The sequence below is a fragment of the Pan paniscus genome, chromosome 2, assembly GCF_029289425.2.
Source record: "Pan paniscus chromosome 2, NHGRI_mPanPan1-v2.0_pri, whole genome shotgun sequence".
NCBI classification, from domain to species: domain Eukaryota; kingdom Metazoa; phylum Chordata; class Mammalia; order Primates; family Hominidae; genus Pan; species Pan paniscus.
Genome location: NC_085926.1, coordinates 190727990 through 190748597, shown reverse-complemented (window position 1 = coordinate 190748597; position 20608 = coordinate 190727990). Strand labels below are relative to the sequence as shown.

Below are 20608 nucleotides of genomic sequence, written 5' to 3'. Positions count from 1 at the left end.
ATCCTCCCCTCTAGAGTCACGTCTGTGCTGTTGAATGTTGAACCACATGACTACATTACTAAATAAAAACTAAAATTAAAAGAAAAACAGGGAGGGAGGTGATAGAATAGATAGAAAAAGTATTGGAATATTTATTTTTAAAAGTCACATGCCAAAATAACAGGATAAAGACGAGTGTTATTCATTAACCTACAGAAGTGTGAACAGAATGTGATTTTAAAAATACAATTACATTTTCTCAGGATTGCAAAGTTCCAGAAACTCTACTTGGAGCTTTATGTAACTGTTTCAATTAAGTGTCACAAGAACCTTATGAGAAAGATGATATTACCCCCATTTTTTTTTTTAATGGGGAAACTGAAGTTTCAGAAAGTCAAGTAACTTATCCAGATGCCACACAGCTAATAAATCATGAAGCTAAGGTCCACATTCAAGCTTGCCTGTATCCTAAATTAATAATCTTTCTATCACATCATCCACATCATCTCTTCTGGCATCCTTCTTTTCTGTTTTCCTTGTTCACCTCAAAGCTGTGAATCTTACCAACGACGATGTGACATCCCATCATGACAGTAGAATTGCTGCAAACAGCATGTGGGCATTTGAAATTCACCGGCAAGAAGCACTGTGTTCTCACTCACTTTGAAAGCATACCAGTAAAATCAGGTATTAATTTTAAAAATTTATGTTCAACCTCAGGCCTTACTTTTTGGGTTGCAGCCAGTCCAGCAACTAAAGAAAAATTAGGAAGGCATGACCTCTAGTGGAAAGACTGAAAACTTCATGTGATTTTACTGGAGAGTTTCTTCTCAAACCACCTCTTGTTAGACTGGAATTATGGAATTTTTCATCTGAAAGTTACTCTCATAACAAGACTTGGGTCTGTGTACAAAATGTCATTTTTGTCACTATCTTAAAAATGGGATTTTTGCATCTCACAATCGTAGCACACCTGAGTCCTTTAATAACCTTTCTCAAGTCGGAACCATCTTTTTAAAAAAAAAAAAAAATTGTCCTCTCGTCTTTTTGCCACTTCACTATAAAACCCAAACTGGACTTTTGGAAGGGACACAATATAAATACAGCTGTCTGCATTTAATCTGTCGTCGTCTCTAAATTCAACCCTGGGACAATTGATAGCTTTGGAAATTGTACACCTCTATTCAAACTGTGTGATCTTTGGTTTTGAGAACTGAGCTGTAATTGTGCCCATCACTGCAGGTTTATTGCTTGGCTGCCAAGTCAGCTCCACACTTGATACTCACTGACCCATATATGTGCTCCCAAGCCAAGTGTGGTATGGGCGCCAATTGTCCTTAAGGATTCGGCTGGTGATGCAATCACTTTATCTATGCTTGAGATTGAATAGAGGACAAAAATCCATCCCTATCTGATGGGTAGAGGTAGATACGGGCCCTGAAAAAATAGCAGAAATCTAGCACAAATACATCATTTTCTTTCAAACTAAATGAATACCTGGATGGTTAGAGATGAATGAATTCCCCAATTGTACAGAATGAGACCTGTCACATCCCTCCTGAATCTCAATTACTATCATGTTTCCAAAAGCCCGCCAAAGTTGTCTTTCCTGATTTGAAGAGTAGCCAATCTCAGCTCTTCAAGATCTTAGAGAATTACTGAGACAGTAAATTCCTTCCTCTAACTTGACAGCTTTGCCTTTCCTGATTTCATGCAGTTAAACTTTCTGCTTTGAAATTGAGAGAGAGGCAGACTCAATTTTTAAAAGCAATTCAACATTGCTAGTTTTAAACACATGTCTCCTTGGAGATTATGCTTCCATCCTTGTGGGGTGAGACATGGGAACCTGCATTTTTAACAAGCCTCTCAGTTTGAGACCCACATATGAAGCAGAGAGTTCTGGATTGAGAGTCAAGTACTTTGGGTTCTATTTCTGGCACCTGTGCCAGGTTCAGTGCTGTGTCACCTTTGCTTTCTGGGCCTTAGCAACCTCATACATACCATGGCAGTTGGAATAAATAACCTTGAAAGTCAGTTCTGGCTCCAGTAACCTCCAATTTATTCATTCTTTGTGTGGGGAACACATATATAACTTAAACTTCATTCTCTGGAGACCAAGACTTAGTGAATTTTAACTTATTCAAACAACATCCTTTAATACTTTGAAATTAAAGAAACTCTTATTTCTCCCTTAGTAGCCATCATTTGGTTAATAATTTCTGGCTAGAATGTTTGAATGTCACACTGTTCATCCACTGACTTGCTCCATTTTTAGATGGTTGGGGGAAAGTAGATGAAAGAAGCCATCTCTCAAAATATGACTTTCCCATGTCAGCATTATGAGACTCATCTTTGACTTTGTCTAAGAATTTTTTTTTTTTGAGGTGGAGTCTTGCTCTGTCGCCCAGGCTGGAGTACAGTGGCACAATCTCAGCTCACTGCAAGCTCCACCTCCTGGGTTCACGCCATTCTCCTGCCTCAGCCTCCCGAGTAGCTGGGACTAAAGGCACCCACCACCACGCCTGGGTAATTTTTTGTATTTTTTTAGTAGAGACAGGGTTTCACCATGTTAGCCAGGATGGTCTCGATCTCCTGACCTTGTGATCTGCCCGCCTTGGCCTCCCAAAGTGCTGGGATTACAGGTGTGAGCCACCGCGCCCGCCCAAGACTTTTTTTAATTGAGCAGGCATGGATTTAAAAACACTGCAGCTTTGCCCTCTTTTAAATGATCTACCCGTGCTTTTAAACTGCAAATTTCTACTTCTGCAGAGGGCTTTGGCTGGTTATTTCAAGTCTGATTTCTTTTGATCTGAACATTTTCAAGCTCAAACAATAGAGTATGTTTTTACCCAGATACTGAAAACAGTTATCAGGTAGGCAATTCTGTCTCAGCAGATTCAGCTCTTTATTAGTCTGTTAGCCTGTCAGTATTTTTTTTTTCATGTCTGTTGTCCTTGGAAAAACTCATTTGATCCCTTAGTCCTGTCTTAAATTACAGGGATGGGTGTAGCTGTACTAATCTGAACTTCTGGATGTATCAAACATTCCAACTTTATACGATGGAAATACTTCTAAGACTTATTAACATATCGTTATTTTTCAAACTAGCATGTTTTTAGGATATTGCTGATTTGTTATTTGAAAACTAGATTGAGGAAATTAGTATTTGAAATAACATTTACTTATTTAAACGAAGGCAAAAACAATAGAAGCAGGAGGTCATTGTTAATAAGCCATGTGGAAAATTGATTAATAGCTATTAAGCACTTGGTTATTGACACTTAAAGACAAGTTATTTTTCAGCAAGGATGTGTGTTTATTTTACTGGCATAGGTAAGGAAAGAAGGGAATCTTATCAGTAACCCAGGCAGTCTGGCTATAACCATCATAGATTCCTCCCAATAGAGCACACCTTATGTTTTGAGCCCTTTCTCCCACCTTGCAACAAATTGACAACTTGATGGGAAAAAAAATGATCCCTCTATCTTTCCTTCAACATAATTGTGTGTGGTCAGATTAGTTTTAGTCTGGTTTAGGCCGGAGAACTAGGTGGATACTTTGTATACTCATCTTGACTAGTTACTTAGGGCTAGGAGCCTCAGCCTCCACATCCCTACAATGAGAATTCTAGAGCTCTTCATCAAGTAATTATAGGGAACAAATGGGAAAATGATTGTGGCCATTCTCTGGAAACTGCAAAGCATCATACAATATATATATTGTTTATTTTGACTTGATGGAAGACAGGTTAAAAATTTTTCTTTTTATTAATCTTCTGAGCTCCTGAAGTCTTCAATGTATTTATTCACTTACAGTCAGAATGAAATAGTCTTGAAGGAAGAGTAGTGTCTCAGCCTCATAACATCAAAGACTGTTTCCTCTGACTTCTTTTTCTTTTATTCCTGGAAACTGAAGCTTTGTTCATTTAAAAAAAAAAATTAACTGCAGTAAGTGCAAGCGGACAACTCTGCCTTGCAAAGAGCTCCTGAATATGCATTGGGAACCCATTGTCAGCCATGTTGCTTGCCAAGACAAAGCATCTTTCAGTCTTGGCTCAACCTAGATGATCCCTTCAGCTTCTAAATTATCAGGAGGATTTTCTCAGGGAAACTAAACAGAAAAGTTATAAGTCACTGGGTGAAACCTCAAAGTAAATAGGCCTGGGACTGATGCTTTTAATGTAGTCTTATCACATTTTAGCCCGTTGATCAGCTTGTTTCCCCAAAGATTTTATTATAGGATTGTAAGACGTCCAAGACCAGCTAGAAACTCTTAGTAAATGAGTAGAGTGTGGATGCCATCTCCTGGCAGTTTTTGGGAATGGCTTAGTAAGGAATCCATTTATTTATAGGTTCTCCACGTACGCATCAAGGGAAAAAATACATGGTTTTAATCTTTTTAGAAATTAGGTATTAGACTTTGATCTTAGATCACACTATAGTTATATAGTAACTTTTCTCCTGCTTCCCCGATGAGGTTGTTGACTAAAAGTTGGTGCTTTGGAGAATGTCCTAGAGCTAAATTATCCTCAAAGAACGAGAGGAGACGTGTCTGTGTAGTTACAGTATAGTTCATTAACAAGCCCCTAGCTTCTCCTTCATCTCTTCTGAGCATGTGATATGATTCCCTTGCTTGCAGATATAGAGGATCTGGAGTCTTTCATCATGTCTTACAATGACAGTGTTGTCAGTCTAAGTATATCACCTGACAGTTTCATCCACTGTAAAGATAGAGTTTATTTCAGAAAACTCTGTCATTAGGCTCCACCATCTATTTACTGATTCAGCTTACTCTGCTGAACTTCTCTTGTGTTAGGGTGGGAGATACACAAGTCATCAGAGGGACACTGACAGGTAAACACATAATTGATAATTAGTGTAAACACTACACTAAAAAAAGTACAGGCTGGGCATGGTGGCTTACGCCTGTAATCCCAGCAGCTTGGGAGGCCAAAGTGGGCCATTTGAGGTCAGGAGTTTGAGACCAGCCTGACCAACATGGTGAAACCCTGTCTCTACTAAAAATACAAAAATTAGCCGGGCGTGGTGGTGCACATCTGTAGTCCCAGCTACTCGGGAGGCTGAGGCAGGAGAATTGCTTGAACCTGGGAGGCAGAGGTTGCAGTGAGCCAAGATTGTGCCACTACACTCCAGCCTGAGCAACAGAGTGAGACTCCATCTCCAAAAAAATAAAAAAGCAAAAAAAACAAAACACGCGCACACACAAAAGAAAGTATGGACAAAGGTGATTGAATGAAGAAACTAAATATATCATTTAGAAGTATTTCTGTACAATTTAGAGGAATAGAGAGAATAATCCTCAACAGAGGCTGAAAGAGAAACGTTGTTTTGGTCTTTAAATTTGGCTTGAGGCTTTCATGTATAAGTAAGGTCTGTTTGAACAAAGCTCCACTCTGATGGTTGGTTCCTGGAGTGAGTTCTTTTTTTTAATCCACCCTCCCCAACCTTAATCCCCATTGTTCTCTTTGGAATTTAAGAAAGAAATGCCTGTATCTGAAAAATATATGGATTTTCACCTCTCCAGAGCTTTCCAGAGGTCTTAAAATGTCCCTTGGGAAGTGAGGAGAATTGAGATAACAACAAAGCAAGAAATAATAGGGAAGATGCTAGCTGTAAATGCACAGAAAAGCAGGCTTGCTGATCTGTGAAGGCTAATGAACTCTTTTTGAGAATTGTTCTCAGATCTAGTTTTATAAGACTTGTAATGGATCTATAACTGATTGTGGGAAAGAGCAAGTAATCCCTTACCATTAGCTTAGGCTTCCAGGCTCCTCATGGCCAGTTGTCCATATGAAATGTAATGTCATGAAGAATTATTAACAGACCTGAGCCTGCCTGTCCCTGCTTTACACCCCCCACCCACTACAGTTCCAGAAACAAGAATTACTCTGCTGTGGTAGTTCACTTGGGAGGTGACACAAAGAAACAGGAGTGAGGGAATACAGCAATTGAGACAGATGAGAGAAAAGCCAATAAAGATTCTGTCTATTAATAAGCTATTGAATGGGTTCATCTGAGAGGTTGTATAGAACCCAATGTAGAATCGCCCACAGAGTCTGGGGAAGCTAGGGCATTTATCTACTGATTCTGCCCCAGTGGTTGACAGTCGCCCCAATGGTGTCAGTTCTCTTGCATTAACTCCCCTGCACTTCCTGGCAGTGGCTGGAGAGAGAATGCCCTTAGGCAGAGGGGCAGAGTCACTGGCACTTGAGGAGAGGGGCTGGGAACATCTCGGGGACTGCCTGTCACAGCTGCAAGTGAACCCAGGGATGGGCTGGGGACACAGGGCAGGATATCAACAAAGTCCTACGCACATGTGCATGTGCACACACACACACACACACACACACAAGCATACTCATATATTAGGAAAAATGTAAATTCAAGTGAGGTCTGTAATAATAGGAACTATTATTAATTTTGTTTAGATATGAGAATGGTGGTTATACTTAAAAAGTCTTTAGACAAATGTCTGTGTCTAATTGAGAAAGTGATGTTTATGGGTAAAATGATAGGTTGTCTGGGATTTACCTTAACATATTATGCCAAAAAAATGGGATAAATGAAATAAGAATGGCAAACATAATTGTTGAAGTTAGGTGATGGATGCATGGGAATTTATTTTACTATTATATCTACTATTGTATATGTTTGAAAATTTCTAAAGTAAACAGTAAAACAAGTTAGTAAACTTGTCTAAAGTAAGACAGGGTCTTCTTCGACTAGCCAGTGATAGTTCGTAAGTCCTTTAGAGGCGGCTTCTTTATGTAAATTGGGATCATTTTAAAGCTAGTTTAGCAAATTCGAATGTGTAATGTAGATCACCGATTCAGGGTCTCTTTTACATGGATAGTGACACCTTTTTTTAGGGTGCTGGTTACAAGGAGCATTCTCTCTTATCACAGTTTGATGGATACCAGTTTTTGTTTTTAGAGAAGACACAGAATTCTTTCTTTCTCCATGTCCCAGTGTACCCGATAAGAGTTTTGTACAGAGACAAAATGTGACTGTCATAGGTACTGCTGTGTCTGTAAAGGGAAAAGACTTTCTTCCATTAGAGTTCAATAAAAGTTTCTGGCCTTGTGGTTAGTATGTTTTTGGCAGTCATGTTCCTGGCTACCTCCACCTGTCTCCTCAACCTAGTAGTATAAACTTAGGGGATATGACCTTCAAATTAAGGCTCTGATGTTGGGTTAAAATAACAAATTAGACTACGCATCTGAATATGTGGGAATATTTTCAGAGTTTGTTCTGGGAGCCTGAAAGAATTTCAGGGATGCTGTTGTTATTAAAACACTTGTGGAATGTTCTCTGAAAGTTGTCCAAGAGCTAAGTGTGCAACACAGACGCACACGCACACGTGTGCACGCACATAGCTGTGTGTCTCAGCACTAAGTATCTTTTTATAATGTCATCTATAATCGTCTCTTTCCTATGATCCTTGACCCATTTGCTCATATACTTTATTCCCCAGAGATGACTAAAGTCAGTTTTTAATCTGCTCTAGAAATCTGTTTACTCCAAAATAGAGTTTGTTCCATTTTTGGATGGAGAAATAAATTTCTACGTACTGTTTCCTATACAGTTTATGTGGCAGTTCCAAAGGCCCAAGGTATTACATTGTTTATTCTCTCCTAGGAAAGCCCATTTAATGCAGGAAAGCAGCATAGGATCAACTTGAATTTGGATCCCAGGTCAGCTATCATGGCCATAAACAATTTATTTGGCTGCTATTTTTCTTAATTTCCTTATCTGTAAAATGGGGACACTAGGCTGGGCATGGTGGCTCACGCTTGTAATCCCAGCACTTTGGGAGGCCTAGGCAAGGCGGATCACGAGGTCAAAAGATCCAGACCATCCTGGCCAATACGGTGAAACCCCATCTCTACTAAAAATACAAAAATTAGCCAGATGTGGTGATGCGTGCCTGTAGTTCCAGCTACTCGGGAGGCTGAGACAGGAGAATTGCTTGAGCCAGGGAGATGGAGGTTGCAGTGAGCCAAGATTGTGCCACTGCACTCCAGCCTGGGGACAGAGCGAGACTCCATGTCAAAAAAAAAAGGGAAGGGGGACACTATTGCCCACTTGAAAGGGCCAAGAAGATTGAATGAGATGACACAGGTAAGCATTCGGCCTGTGCCGTAGTGCATGGTAGTGGCATGAATGTTTGTGCCCTTCTCAGAGAGTCCTTGTCATGAGATGTATGTACTTCAAATGTGTACTATAAACTCAGCTCTTCTTTTGCTGTTATGTGTGTCATTGCTGGTGCTAGTTATCTCTTTGTAAAATTGGTGAAGTCGGCTGGAGGATGTGACAGCAGCAGGGCTGCAGTTTACAAATGACATAGAGTAGGCCAGATGAGAAGGAAGGGCAGCATCCAGCCTTTGGGCGTAATGCTCAGATTATGGTCTTGTTACAGCCACTGTGACTGGGCCCACACTGGATGGTCATAGGTGGCTATAGAAGTCTACGTTATAGTTGTCTGTCTTAAGTAGTAGGTTCTTGGGATGGGCAGCCACCTCGGAAGACATCTATACTGAGACTCCATCCCTGCTGAAGATTCTCATTCATCCTCTCTTGGGATAGGAAAGGTACTGCCTCCACAGGCAGCATTGCTAGAAAATTCTGCCGGATGGATGACTTTACAACATTACACTGAAAACTTCTCTCTATATGTTCTACTTAGTGAAACCATATAGGCAAATTCCATTTCTTCTGTACTAGCACAGCTTATCAGATATTTGAAGATGGCTCTCATAGCCTTTTTGAATTTTCCATTTTTCAGGCTAAATAATTTTCACTCCTCTTCTTTCTCTTGTGCATTTTGGCTAGGACCTTATTCATTTCATTCAGTGCTATTATCTCAATTTCTAATCATATGTTGATTCGTGTGTGATTATCTGATTAGTGTGGGAGCTGTTCATGCAGCATATCACAGATTCCCAGTTCTCCCAGCATGTGGTAGAATCGTGCTTTCTTTCATGGGTGTGGATGGGACCATGTGACTAGTTTTGACCAATGATTTGTGTATGAAAATGATGTATGTCATTTGCATGCCAGAGCATTTAACTGCCAAAAAGAGAATGCCCAGAGCCTTCTTTTCCTCCAGCAGAGTGACTGTGAAGTTCTTTCTAGACATGGCTTGCTCTACCCATCTGGGTCCTAAGTTAAGGAAAGAAAAGCGCCCCCAATCCCTCCCGCCCCACTCACCCTTGATGGTCATCTAGTGTGAATGAAAAATAAAACTTGGTTGTTTGAGTCACTGAGATATTAGCTTTGTTACTCAGCATAACTTCACCTGTCCTGATTGATAGAATTAACATTTGGCTTTCTCACTAAATCATCAGCATTATGCAGTGGGGGCGGTGTATGTTTCTCTTCACCTTTGTCTCTTCAGTGTCTAGCACAGCACTGGCTCATAGGAGACGCTCATACTTACTGTGTGAATAAGTAAAATCTGAGTTTTGAATCCTATCTTTATCCTTGTTGCAATTTCTTAGACTTGGCCTACTTCATTATTTTTCTTCTAAAATGTAGACTTCCCCCCTTCTTCTCCCCAATTAAACACAGCTTTCCAGTTTCGGAGTAATTAAGTAGTTGACATATACATCTCAACGTGAGAAAGGAATGGAAACCGGACCCAGCTGGGTCCTGGGCATCACTGGTCAGTGATGGGGTACAGTTGACTTCATTCAGAGCATCTCCATCACAAGCTTATGGGTTCTTGGGAAGATCAGGAGAGCATTAATGTGGTCATCCCTGATATATTTCTGTATCCTTATGTAGCTGTTTAACACCATTACTCTTGCTCTTCACTTTTTTTTTTTTTTTTTTGGCCTTTCAAGAATGAGCCTTCGGAAGTGAACACTGTCCTTGTAAATTGTCAGTCTGTAACTTTTGTACCCTATTGTGACTTTGGGAAGCTGCTAGGTAGGGCTAATAAGACTCTATTGGGTCTTGCCAGTAAGTTCTGAATGGCAAAAACCATGAGTTCTTAAACTGTCCTAAGTACTGAAAAGAAAGGTCGGGATTTATTTGATGGGAAAAAATATATTGATAATATATCGATATGTGTATGCATGTGCCAACAAACCCTGTTCACTGATTACCAACTAAGCACAAAACTACACACTAAGAAATTTGTTGTGCATTTTCTCATTTTATTCCCTTGGCCACCCAACAAACTTGTACCAGTTGTTATTCTACTATTTTGTTTAAGGAAACCAAGGCCCACAGTGGTTGATGTTGGTCATAAATGAATTGGACTCGAATCTAGGTCTAACTCATGTTCATTCTGTTTAAAATAGCTTAGTAGACTTTGACAAAGCCCACCAATTTTTAAGACCTTCAGTTTTAATTTTTAAGAAGGAAAATAATGGAAGATTAGAGAGGCATTTTTTTCTTCCCATCTTTTAGATGATTAGTAAACATATGCTGACAGGCTTTCATATTGTATTGTAGGGCAAATTCCATAATCCTAGGTTACGGTTAATGAGGTATTCAGGTTGATTGAAAGAAATGGTATACATAAAAAGCAGGTGCCTTCTAATCTAAAGTCTATACTAGCAATGCAGCAAAAGAATGTTGACCACAAGGAGGTTATAGATGTCACCTAAGATAGGATCTTTCATTTGTGACGCCTTTTCGTGAGTTACTGTGCCAGATGCTTCACGGTTGACCCTTGAACAACACAGGTTTGAGCTGCACAGGTCCACTTATAGGTGGCTATTTTTCAATCAAATGCAGATTGAAAATATACTATTTGCAGGATATGAAACCCACTTATACAGAGGACCAACTTGTTGTGTAAGTGGATTCCACAAGCTCAGCTATGGGACTTGAGTATGGACACATTTCAGCATATGTAGGAGCTCCTGGGACCAAGGGACGATTGTGTATTGTTGTCTCGTTTAGGAAGAAAGATACACCATGAACACAGCCCACAATGACAGTAGATGTCGAAAGTGCTAATTTAGTTCAGGTCAAGACCCTCCACTAGGATGTACAGGTTGTTCATTCCATGGGGTACCTGGGTGAGAGGACAAGAAAGAGCTAGAATCCAGCCTGCCCTCTGCCTGCCACCCTGTGTGTCGTGCCACACGATGGCATCCACTCAGAGGAAGCAGCCTTGACTAGCAGCAGTCTTGGTGCAGCCAGGGGAGAGAATACTTCATTCATTTCCCTTCATCTAACATGTTTTGTGTGCCTTGCATGTGCTAGAGGCTTTAAATAGATTATCTTGTTTAATTAAATCTTTAAAATAACTCCGTGGAATCTGTGTTTATTTGCTCTTCCAGTTTATGTGTGGTAGGAAAAGGGACGAACATATGGGGAACATGAGCTAAATATCTACGATGCGCTTAGACACTTCATAGCAATCCTGTAAGGGTGGGTTTTTATATGCATTTACTTACTTTTCATCAATTTGTTTGTTTTTTAATAGATAAGGAATTGGAAACTCAGAGAGGTTAAGTAATTTGTCAGCCTCACTTGAATAGTATATGACAAGCCCAGGATCCAAGCCCAAGCCTATGTTGAGTCCAGTGTTCTTGCATACATATCAGTGTCAAAATGGGGAAATACTAAGAAAGACTCCTTTGGAGTGACATCTTTTAAATCAGCCCTGTTACTATATATATATTCTGGTCAATAGGGCATTGCCATTACCATACATGAATTAATCAGTCTTCTAAAAAAATAAAATTATATGCAGTTGTCTCAAATTATGCAAAAAAAGCAGACTCTTTGACATATAAAACATATTATCCTAATTGTGAGTACTAATAACTCAGAATATTATTGAAAAACTGGAAAGCTCCGTTTTTGTCTTCTGTATTTCCAGGGTCTTACAGTCTATTTGGGAATACTAATGGCTCTATCAAGGCAGACCAGGCCCATTCTTCTTTATGATAAATGTGGATGGTCAGACATGTTCTGCCAGTTGTCCCAGGTCCCACTAAAGATTTGACCAATAAAAATGCAAAACTGGCACATTGCCCTGAGACCTCTGCTACTTCCCTCTTAAGCCATTGTGCATTGTCATGGGGAGATCAGGACATATGTGTCATTCTGGTCTTTGCGCAAATGTTGGAATGCAACAATGCTGGTAATCTGTCACTAAGGCCGTATGACCCCACATGAGTGATTTCTCCTCTTGGAACCAGTTTTTTCTTTAGATAGGTGATTTCTGGGCATGAACGAGGAAAGGCCTAAAATCTTTTCCAACTGGGGTCATTAAGAATTTCATGGATTAGTGACTTTCTTAGAAAAAGGTGGCTATGCCCACATCTCAGACGTTCCTCAGAATGTCAGGTAAGCTTGACAAAAATACTTCCGCCCTGGAAACATAAACCATAATATTTTTATAGGAAGGTTTTATATTGTTTATTGTCAACCAAGGAGACTTACCCTAGGGGATGCATCAGAATGAAAGAAGGACTTTGTCAACATCATCCCACCGTGTACCCTTCCTGCCATTAAAACCCACTGCCGGAATAAGGCACTGTTTGTTACTGGTATGTGCTACATGAGTTGGAGCCAAAAAAGGAAACTCTTTTATATGAAACAATATTACTGAGATATTCAGGCATATAGTCAAAGGTATATAAAAAGATAAAATTTATCTAATTTTGTAACTTTAATTATAAGACATAAAAATTTTACTTCTTTTATAAACCTTTCTCCCTTCAACATATGTAAGTGTGTGTATGTGTGTATCTGTTTTAAAGAAGTCTATACAGGTACTATTTTGACTTACCTACTTAGTATTTCTTGAACTCTCTATTTGAGTTTTCACAGACTTACTGGGGTGGGGTTGTAAAGACAACAAGAAATCATACTTAGTTTTTGTGCTCTAGTATTAGCAATCTGGCATTATATGTTTGCATGATGAAGGTTTGCAGTTTCAATTTAGTGGAATATGATATAGTTTTATTCACTAGAACATAAAGAAGTCAGGGACAGAGTTCCATCTTTCACTTGATATTCTAAAGATAATCAGTAAATAACTGAAAGCATGACATGAAACACATTCCTTAAACTTAGGACCTGAGTATCTATATAAAAGGGTACTATTAAGATATTCTTAAGTAAAAACTCTGAAATGTATCAAAACCAAGAAACAGTGAATTACAGGAAAAGAGGTTGAGTGGCAGTTTCACTTAAGAACAAGCATATGCCAGTGCCTCCATGAAAAGAAGAGACCCACCCAAGGGAATAGCTATCCTCTATCCTTCCTTTTTTGTTTTGCTGCTAACAAGCTCAGTGGTGTATGTGCATCTTCCTTCTGTTCCCACTCATAGCTTTGGATAATCTAACAGCTAAACAGCCAGAGTCACTAGATCTTATCCTCCAGTACTTACACAGAAAACCTCGGATCATTGCAGAGATGGCACTTGTTGGAACTGATCCCTACAGCCAAAGCGTACAGTTGAAAATTTTCCCTCCTCTGTCTTTTTCCCTTCCAGCCCTGTGTTTTGGTTGCATGGCAACCCATCTGCCATGATAGCTGATGTCAGCTCATTTTCACTTAAACTTAGCCCAGGAAAGTTTTCAAGGAAGACATTTGGGCTTGTATAACGCTGGGGAAGGCTCGAGTTGTGTTACCATATCGTTTGTAAAATTGCAGACTAATGGGCTCAGGGAGGCTAAATGGAAATGTGGATGTAGGAAGGGATTAGCTTCTGGAACAGTGTGGCCTTAGGGACTTTGTTTCTTATAGGGGCTTAGTAAATGTGTGTCTGCAATACTCTTTCTGCTACTAAAGGGCTTTCTTCACTTTAAAAGGAATAAGAAGTGTTCAAAATTACCCTATCTCCTGAATATTAGAATTTAGCCAAATACTTGATGTTGACTCCTTTGAATAAAGGGTCAACATTTTAACGAGATGCATAAGCATCATTGAAAGGAAAGAGAACCTTTTATCATTGGCAGGAATTTTCTAGTGTGTATATTGACAAGTGAAAACAGGTTAAAACTTCTTAAATCCAGCAGAGGGCAGAAGGGAGTTTTAGCTATGGCTTACCCAAGACTCTCCAAACAAGATTGTAACAATCCAAGGCAAAATTCAGTGGCACTTTTGTAGACAAATTATTTCCAGGTTGTTAATGCACAAGTTACCCTGATTATATAGACAAGTCTTAGTTGGTGGGCTCAAAGCCAGTTTTCTTCTGTCCAGGACAAAAGCATATATAGGATTTTGAGTTAGTTACGCCTAAGAGGAGACAACAGTGTGGTACTCAAATAACAATATCACTTTAATAGATTCAGATCTTATTTACTAACCACAACACAGCATTTCACAGTACTTCTCACGTATATTTATGGTATTCTGAATGGTAGAATGAAAGGATGTTTGAAATAATGAAGAGTAAACGATTTCATTATCAAATATATCTCACTGAAACTGACTGTTCCAACATGTGAGTTCATAAAATAATGAAAATGATTTTCACAACCTAATCTGGAATCTGAGAAATCAATTTTATCCTTTAAAGCAATAACCAAAACGTGGGATGGTAGTATTTCTTTACATGGCAAAGATGAGGTTAATATTAAAACATAATGACATTTGAGAAATGGATCTTTGTCTTGGCATTTATAAGAACTTTCAATCCGGATTAAGTTTAGCTTTAAAAAAAAAAAACACTTTAAAAAGGAAAAACATATTTTCCATGCTGAAGACGGTTTTTGTTTGGGTAGTAGGTAGTATCTTCTGTTTTGCTTGGATAGTATTTAGTGTAGTATGTTGGGTTTCTCAGGACGCAGGCTCTGAAATGGAGTTAGGATGTTTATGGAGCAGCACCCTTGGGATCTACACCTGTCGAAGTGGGGAAGGAAGCAGGTTCAAGTAGGAGAAGCTGAGCTTCCCTGCAGGCGCATCATTCGCCACAGCCAACCCCACTGGGAACTCAGAGTTTGAGTGGCCCTTCAGAGTATCCTGAGCTGGGACACTCCCACACCGATCAGTTATTGGATGTGCACCTGCAACCCCCATCCCAGCCACAGGACCTGACCTGGCTAAGACAGCCTTTTGCAGCTGAGACAATCCTTAAGGGATAGCATTTAAGCAGCTGGGATAAGTCCTTTATTGAAGAGGGACCTGGATGCCGTATCACAGTGCAGATAGTGTGAGAAACAGCCAAGAAGTCAGGTTTGTTGGATGTTCTTTCTGATGAATTGTTGACACTATAATGTTGGCTAACTTACGGTTTTAAAAAGAAAATGATAACTTGCCATATTTCTGTGTGTAAAGAATTGTACTAAATAAAAGACTTTTTCATGGTTAATGTGGTTTGGAAAATAGGATTTTAAAGAGCATATTTTAATAAATGAGCGTTAAATTTTAAAGTATAATTGTCTTAGTTCATTCAGGCTGTTATGTCAAAGTACCTAAACTGAGTAGCTTATAAACGGCAGGGATTTATTTCTCACCATTCTGGATGTCAAGAAAGCCAAGATCAAGGTGCCTGCAGATTCATTGTCTGGTGAGGGACAGCTTCCTGGTTCATAGATGGCTGTCTTCTCACTGTGTCCTCACACGGCAGAAGGGGTAAGGAAGCGCTCTGAGGTTTCTTTTATAAAGGTACCAATCCCACTCATGAGGGTTCCACTCTCACGCCTGATCACCTACCACAGGCCCCAGCTCCTAATACTATCACATTGAAAGTTGGGATTTCAACATGTGAGTGGGAGTCACGAACGTTCAGAGTATAACAATAATAGTAAGAAAACACAGGCATATGGTTTATTTGATTTGGGATTGTCCTATGAAGAGCAAACTATGAATTATAATGAATAATGGAATATTATAATACTTTGTGGTAGGTCTTGATCTTTGGGGAAACACTGTTAAGTAAATCACAGGATGACGCTGGTAGTTTGTCAGAGAATCAAGCGTAAGCAAGTATATAATGAAGGAGGGAAAATGTATATGTTGTTTATGGAACAGTCATTTAAGTCTAGCCTTTAAGAATTTATGTTAATTCCATCTATTAATGCTATCTACCTATTAATTTCATGCATTTTTTCCCTTATCATTTAGTCATAGCTTGAATTATGTTCCTACTGCATGCACGGAGTCTTCTATACCTGCTTAATACATGAGACATGGTTCTCAAAAGGACCCACAATCTCTTAAAAAATCACATTTGTTAATATCATCGCCAATTTAATCAGAAACGTATACAATTCGAGAAGATGTCACGCTCATGGTGCGGAGTTTTCTAAATTTAATTTTCCCTTAGAAATTTCAGCTTTATCATTGGCAATAAATATTGTCAGTAGTTTCCTTGAAGCCAGGCTCATTTTGTTCATTTCTGAAGAAAATGTCTACCAAATACCCAAATCTAAATAGCCATAGTTTTCTGTTGTTCTTTAAAGTAAAAATGGCGTTCCATGAACAAAGAAGCTAGTTCAGCTCACAACTCAGTTACGTGAGTGCTTTTCCTGAAGACAGATTTCCTATTTCAGTATGAGGAAGACAGGTTTTATGGTTATTTCCATTTCATCACACAGACTGTTAGGAAGATAGTCTTTCTAATGGCTCAGAGATTGAGATTCAATAAAATAACTTATTTTTCTTCTCCATCCAGGATTTTCTTAAGTAAAACTGGGTTTTTTAAAAAATTGCTAATGCATGTCAGTGGTAAAGAACCTACTGACTGCTAGTACAGTTTGGCATCAGTGTCTTTGCTGCTGCTAAGGCACTGGCAATATTATCCTCCCTTGTTTCTGTGCCATTAGTACAATGGCAACACAGTAAAAAAGTCAGACAAGACTGGGCGTGGTGGCTCATGCCTGTAATCCCAGCACTCGGGGGAAGCCGAGGTAGGAGAATTGCTTGAGGCCAGGAATTTGAGACCAGCCTGGGCAACATAGCAAGACCCTGTCTCTTAAAAAAAAAGTCAAACAGTGTGTTAGTATTATTATAAAGAGAGTTCTGAACTCATTACCCCTGAAAGTGTCTCCAGCCCACACTGAGAACCGCTGGTACAACGAAGAGTGTAAGCGCAAAGAGCCTGGGGAAAGAAAACCGCTTAGGCAATAGATAAAAAAGGCTGAACTTCATATGATGGCAGGAGAGATGGAGAACAGGGAAGGAAGTGAGAAACCCTGGCAGAGGTTCCATGGAAAAGATTTGGCAGTAGAAGGGCAGCAAAGAGTTGAAATGTACTGAGGTTTTCAGTCTGCATAACTGAGTGGATGGCAATTCCATTAACTGAGATGATGACTGGGGGAAGAGGGGCCCTGTTTTATTATTGAAAATGATACTGCTTTTCACTGAGAGAGAAAAATCTATCATAATTCTTGCATGTGGAAAAGGGTGGATTCTAGCACTAGTGAGAAAGTACTGTTGGCCAGGTCTCTGCAGCAGCCTGAGATTTGATTTAGTACTGATAATGAATTTTGGTTCTTGGAACATCAGAGCATTCTGTTTCATGCATAAGACTCTTATGTCTGTGTTTCCTGTAATAGTGTTGTTTTTTTCTTCTTTATTTCTAGGAATGGTGCAAAAGCTAGACCAAAAGCTTCCAGTGGCTAATGAATACCTGTTGCTCTCTGGAGGTGTCCGGGAAGGCGTGGTGGACCTGGACTTAGATGAGCTTAATGTCTATGCCCGGGGTACTGACTATGATATGGACTTTACCCTCTTGGTGCCAGCCCTCAAGCTGCATGACCGTAATCAGCCTGTGACACTCGACATGCGCCACTCAGCCTTGTGCCACTCTTGGCTGAGCCTTCGGCTCTTTGATGAGGGGACAATCAGTAAATGGAAAGACTGCTGCACCATTGTAGATCACATCAATGGTGCCACCAACTACTTCTTCTCACCTACCAAAGTGGCTGACTGGTTCTATGACTCTATCAGCATTGTCCTATCAGAAATACAGAAGAAACCCCAGCGAGGGATGCCAAAGGTGGAAAAGGTGGAAAAAAATGGGACCATCATCTCCATCATTCTGGGTGTAGGGAGTAGTCGCATGTTGTATGATATTGTCCCTGTGGTATCTTTCAAAGGTTGGCCTGCAGTGGCCCAGAGCTGGCTCATGGAGAACCACTTTTGGGATGGGAAGATTACTGAGGAAGAGGTCATCAGTGGGTTTTACTTGGTGCCTGCTTGCTCCTACAAGGGTAAGAAGGACAATGAATGGCGGCTGTCCTTTGCCAGGAGCGAGGTGCAGTTGAAGAAGTGCATCTCCAGCAGCCTCATGCAGGCCTATCAGGCCTGCAAAGCCATCATCATTAAACTGCTGTCCCGGCCCAAGGCTATTAGCCCCTATCACCTGCGGAGCATGATGCTCTGGGCCTGCGACAGACTTCCTGCCAACTACTTGGCTCAAGAAGACTATGCAGCCCACTTTTTGCTGGGCCTCATCGATGACCTGCAACACTGTCTGGTCAACAAGATGTGCCCCAATTATTTCATCCCTCAGTGCAACATGCTGGAACACCTGTCTGAGGAGACAGTCATGCTTCACGCCCGGAAGCTGTCCTCTGTGCGCTCAGACCCGGCAGAGCACTTGCGCACCGCCATTGAGCATGTCAAGGCAGCCAACCGGCTGACACTGGAGCTCCAGAGGCGAGGTAGCACCACCAGCATCCCCTCTCCACAGTCCGACGGAGGGGACCCCAACCAGCCTGATGACCGTTTGGCAAAAAAACTGCAGCAGCTAGTGACTGAGAACCCGGGAAAGTCAATCTCTGTCTTTATCAATCCTGACGATGTCACAAGGCCCCATTTCAGAATTGATGACAAATTTTTCTGAGTGTTAGCTGACTTTTTTTTTTCCTGATTCTTAAACTCTGATAATGTGTCGTGTGGTTTGTGATGCTATCTTTCTGTTTTTTACATATCCAGCCTAGATTGGATTTGTTAAGAACAAATTTTAAGTTTCCTGGTTCTGCAGGATGGTGCAGGCTCTGAAACAGTATATTACTATTTCATATTCTGCCTCTGATTTCGTTGTTTACTTTTTGTAGTTATTGTCATGCTCTTTAGTTTGTTGGAGTTTTCTTTCTTTTTAAGGAGATCTTGAGCCATAGATGAAAATGCCCATGAATCCTCTTGCTTTTTTCTGTTTCATACTTGGTGCAAATTTGTTCATGGGTATGGGGAAACAAATCTCTTTCTGATGCTTAACGATTCTATCATATTATTTTTATTATTTTGTTTTTGTCTTTTTTCTTATGAGCTTTCACCACTACTGATATTTGAGAATCATATGAACCTGGGAACTACCTGGCATGTTAGCTGGATTTATTTATTTTGACCAGTGACCAGAGACCAGAGTAGTTTCCCCCCTTTTCCACCAAACAATGTAAACTTTGAAAGTGATAATACTACAAATTGTGTTTTGGAGCAACTTCATTGAATGTAATTGTCCTCAAATCAGAGAACACTGGGTGGTTTGAAGGGTGTGTCTGACAGTTTTCCAAGCAGAATTAAGGTTTCCAAATGTTAGTTTTAGCATATGTAATTATTTGAAGCCTTATTTAAATCCTATTAAAGAACATATTATTATTATTATTTGCACTAATCTTTGCCATTGTCAGAATTGCAAAGTGTGTTTCAATATAAATTAACAACCACTCTTGAAATTCTATCATTTTTTCATTTTGCCCATTTCTCTCTATCAGTGAAATGATTCTTTGCATTTGCTTAGTTCTCCTTCAATTGTGGGGTCCTGCTTTGCCCTCTTTGATATTCCTGGTTCCTGTCTCACTGAGAGAAGTTGTTAAAGCTTTATACATGTTGACCCCATCTAAAGCTGGGGAAAATATACACTTGATGAAGTAGGTGTCTTTGTATTTATTTCTTTTGGGGTCATAGAGGTAAGCTTCTTTGTAAAATCTCTACTCTTCCTGAGAGTTTTGAGAAAAACTGGCAGGAAGAACTTACAATCCCCAAATAGAAGATACCACGTCTGTTCAAAAGCAGGTATTGCTATAGAGCAGCACCCAGGAAATATCTGTGGGTGGCAGCCTTGGTATAGAGGTGTCCTGTCTTCATGAGTGAAGTTACTTGCCTGATTAGGTGCTGGAAGGTATTGGCTCCCTGTTTTGGTGTGGACTCATGGCAAGCTGGTGTTTAAGAGGTCAGGAGGCCTGCTGATCTTTCAAAGGACACCCATGATGTCTACTCATGGAAAGGGCAAGTAACGTGTTCATTTTGGTCTTGAATGTCCAAACTCAAGGGTTGGATTTTGGCCATTTGAAATCAGACATATGCGATCTTGGGTTTTTGCATGGAAATTAATGTAATGCTTATAAATGAAAAATGAAAACATTCAACCATCTAAGTCAAACACAAAAATAATAATAATAAAAGAAACATACTAGCCTTGACATTTTGTTGTTGTTAGTTTGTAATCTGGGAATTATTTTCTTATTAGTATTATATTAGCATATTTATATATTAGTATATTTTCTTATTAGTATTATACTAACAGCAATTTTCAATAAATACAGCCATGGGCTTGCTAGTGTCTTTCAGACCAGTTGTCCATATAGTGAACAACCAACATTCAGTCTTCCTCTTTCCCCAGTTTTACTACTAATGTCTATCCGCCACATCATCCTTGTCCTTCTCAGGAAATGATTTCATCCCT

The 20608-nt window shown here is 39.8% G+C and overlaps 1 protein-coding gene across 2 annotated transcripts in view; it reads left to right on the top strand.

The window, feature by feature from the left end:
• Window positions 1–19796, top strand: part of MB21D2 (Mab-21 domain containing 2) — a 119906-nt gene extending 100110 nt beyond the window's left edge. For both annotated transcript variants that reach the window (XM_003807661.6, XM_008959805.6), the window contains exon 2: window positions 17502–19796. In XM_003807661.6, coding sequence (XP_003807709.1) covers window positions 17502–18766 — 1265 coding nt within the window. In that variant the 3' untranslated portion in view covers window positions 18767–19796. The remainder of the gene's footprint in view (window positions 1–17501) is intronic.
• Window positions 19797–20608: the final 812 nt, after the last annotated feature.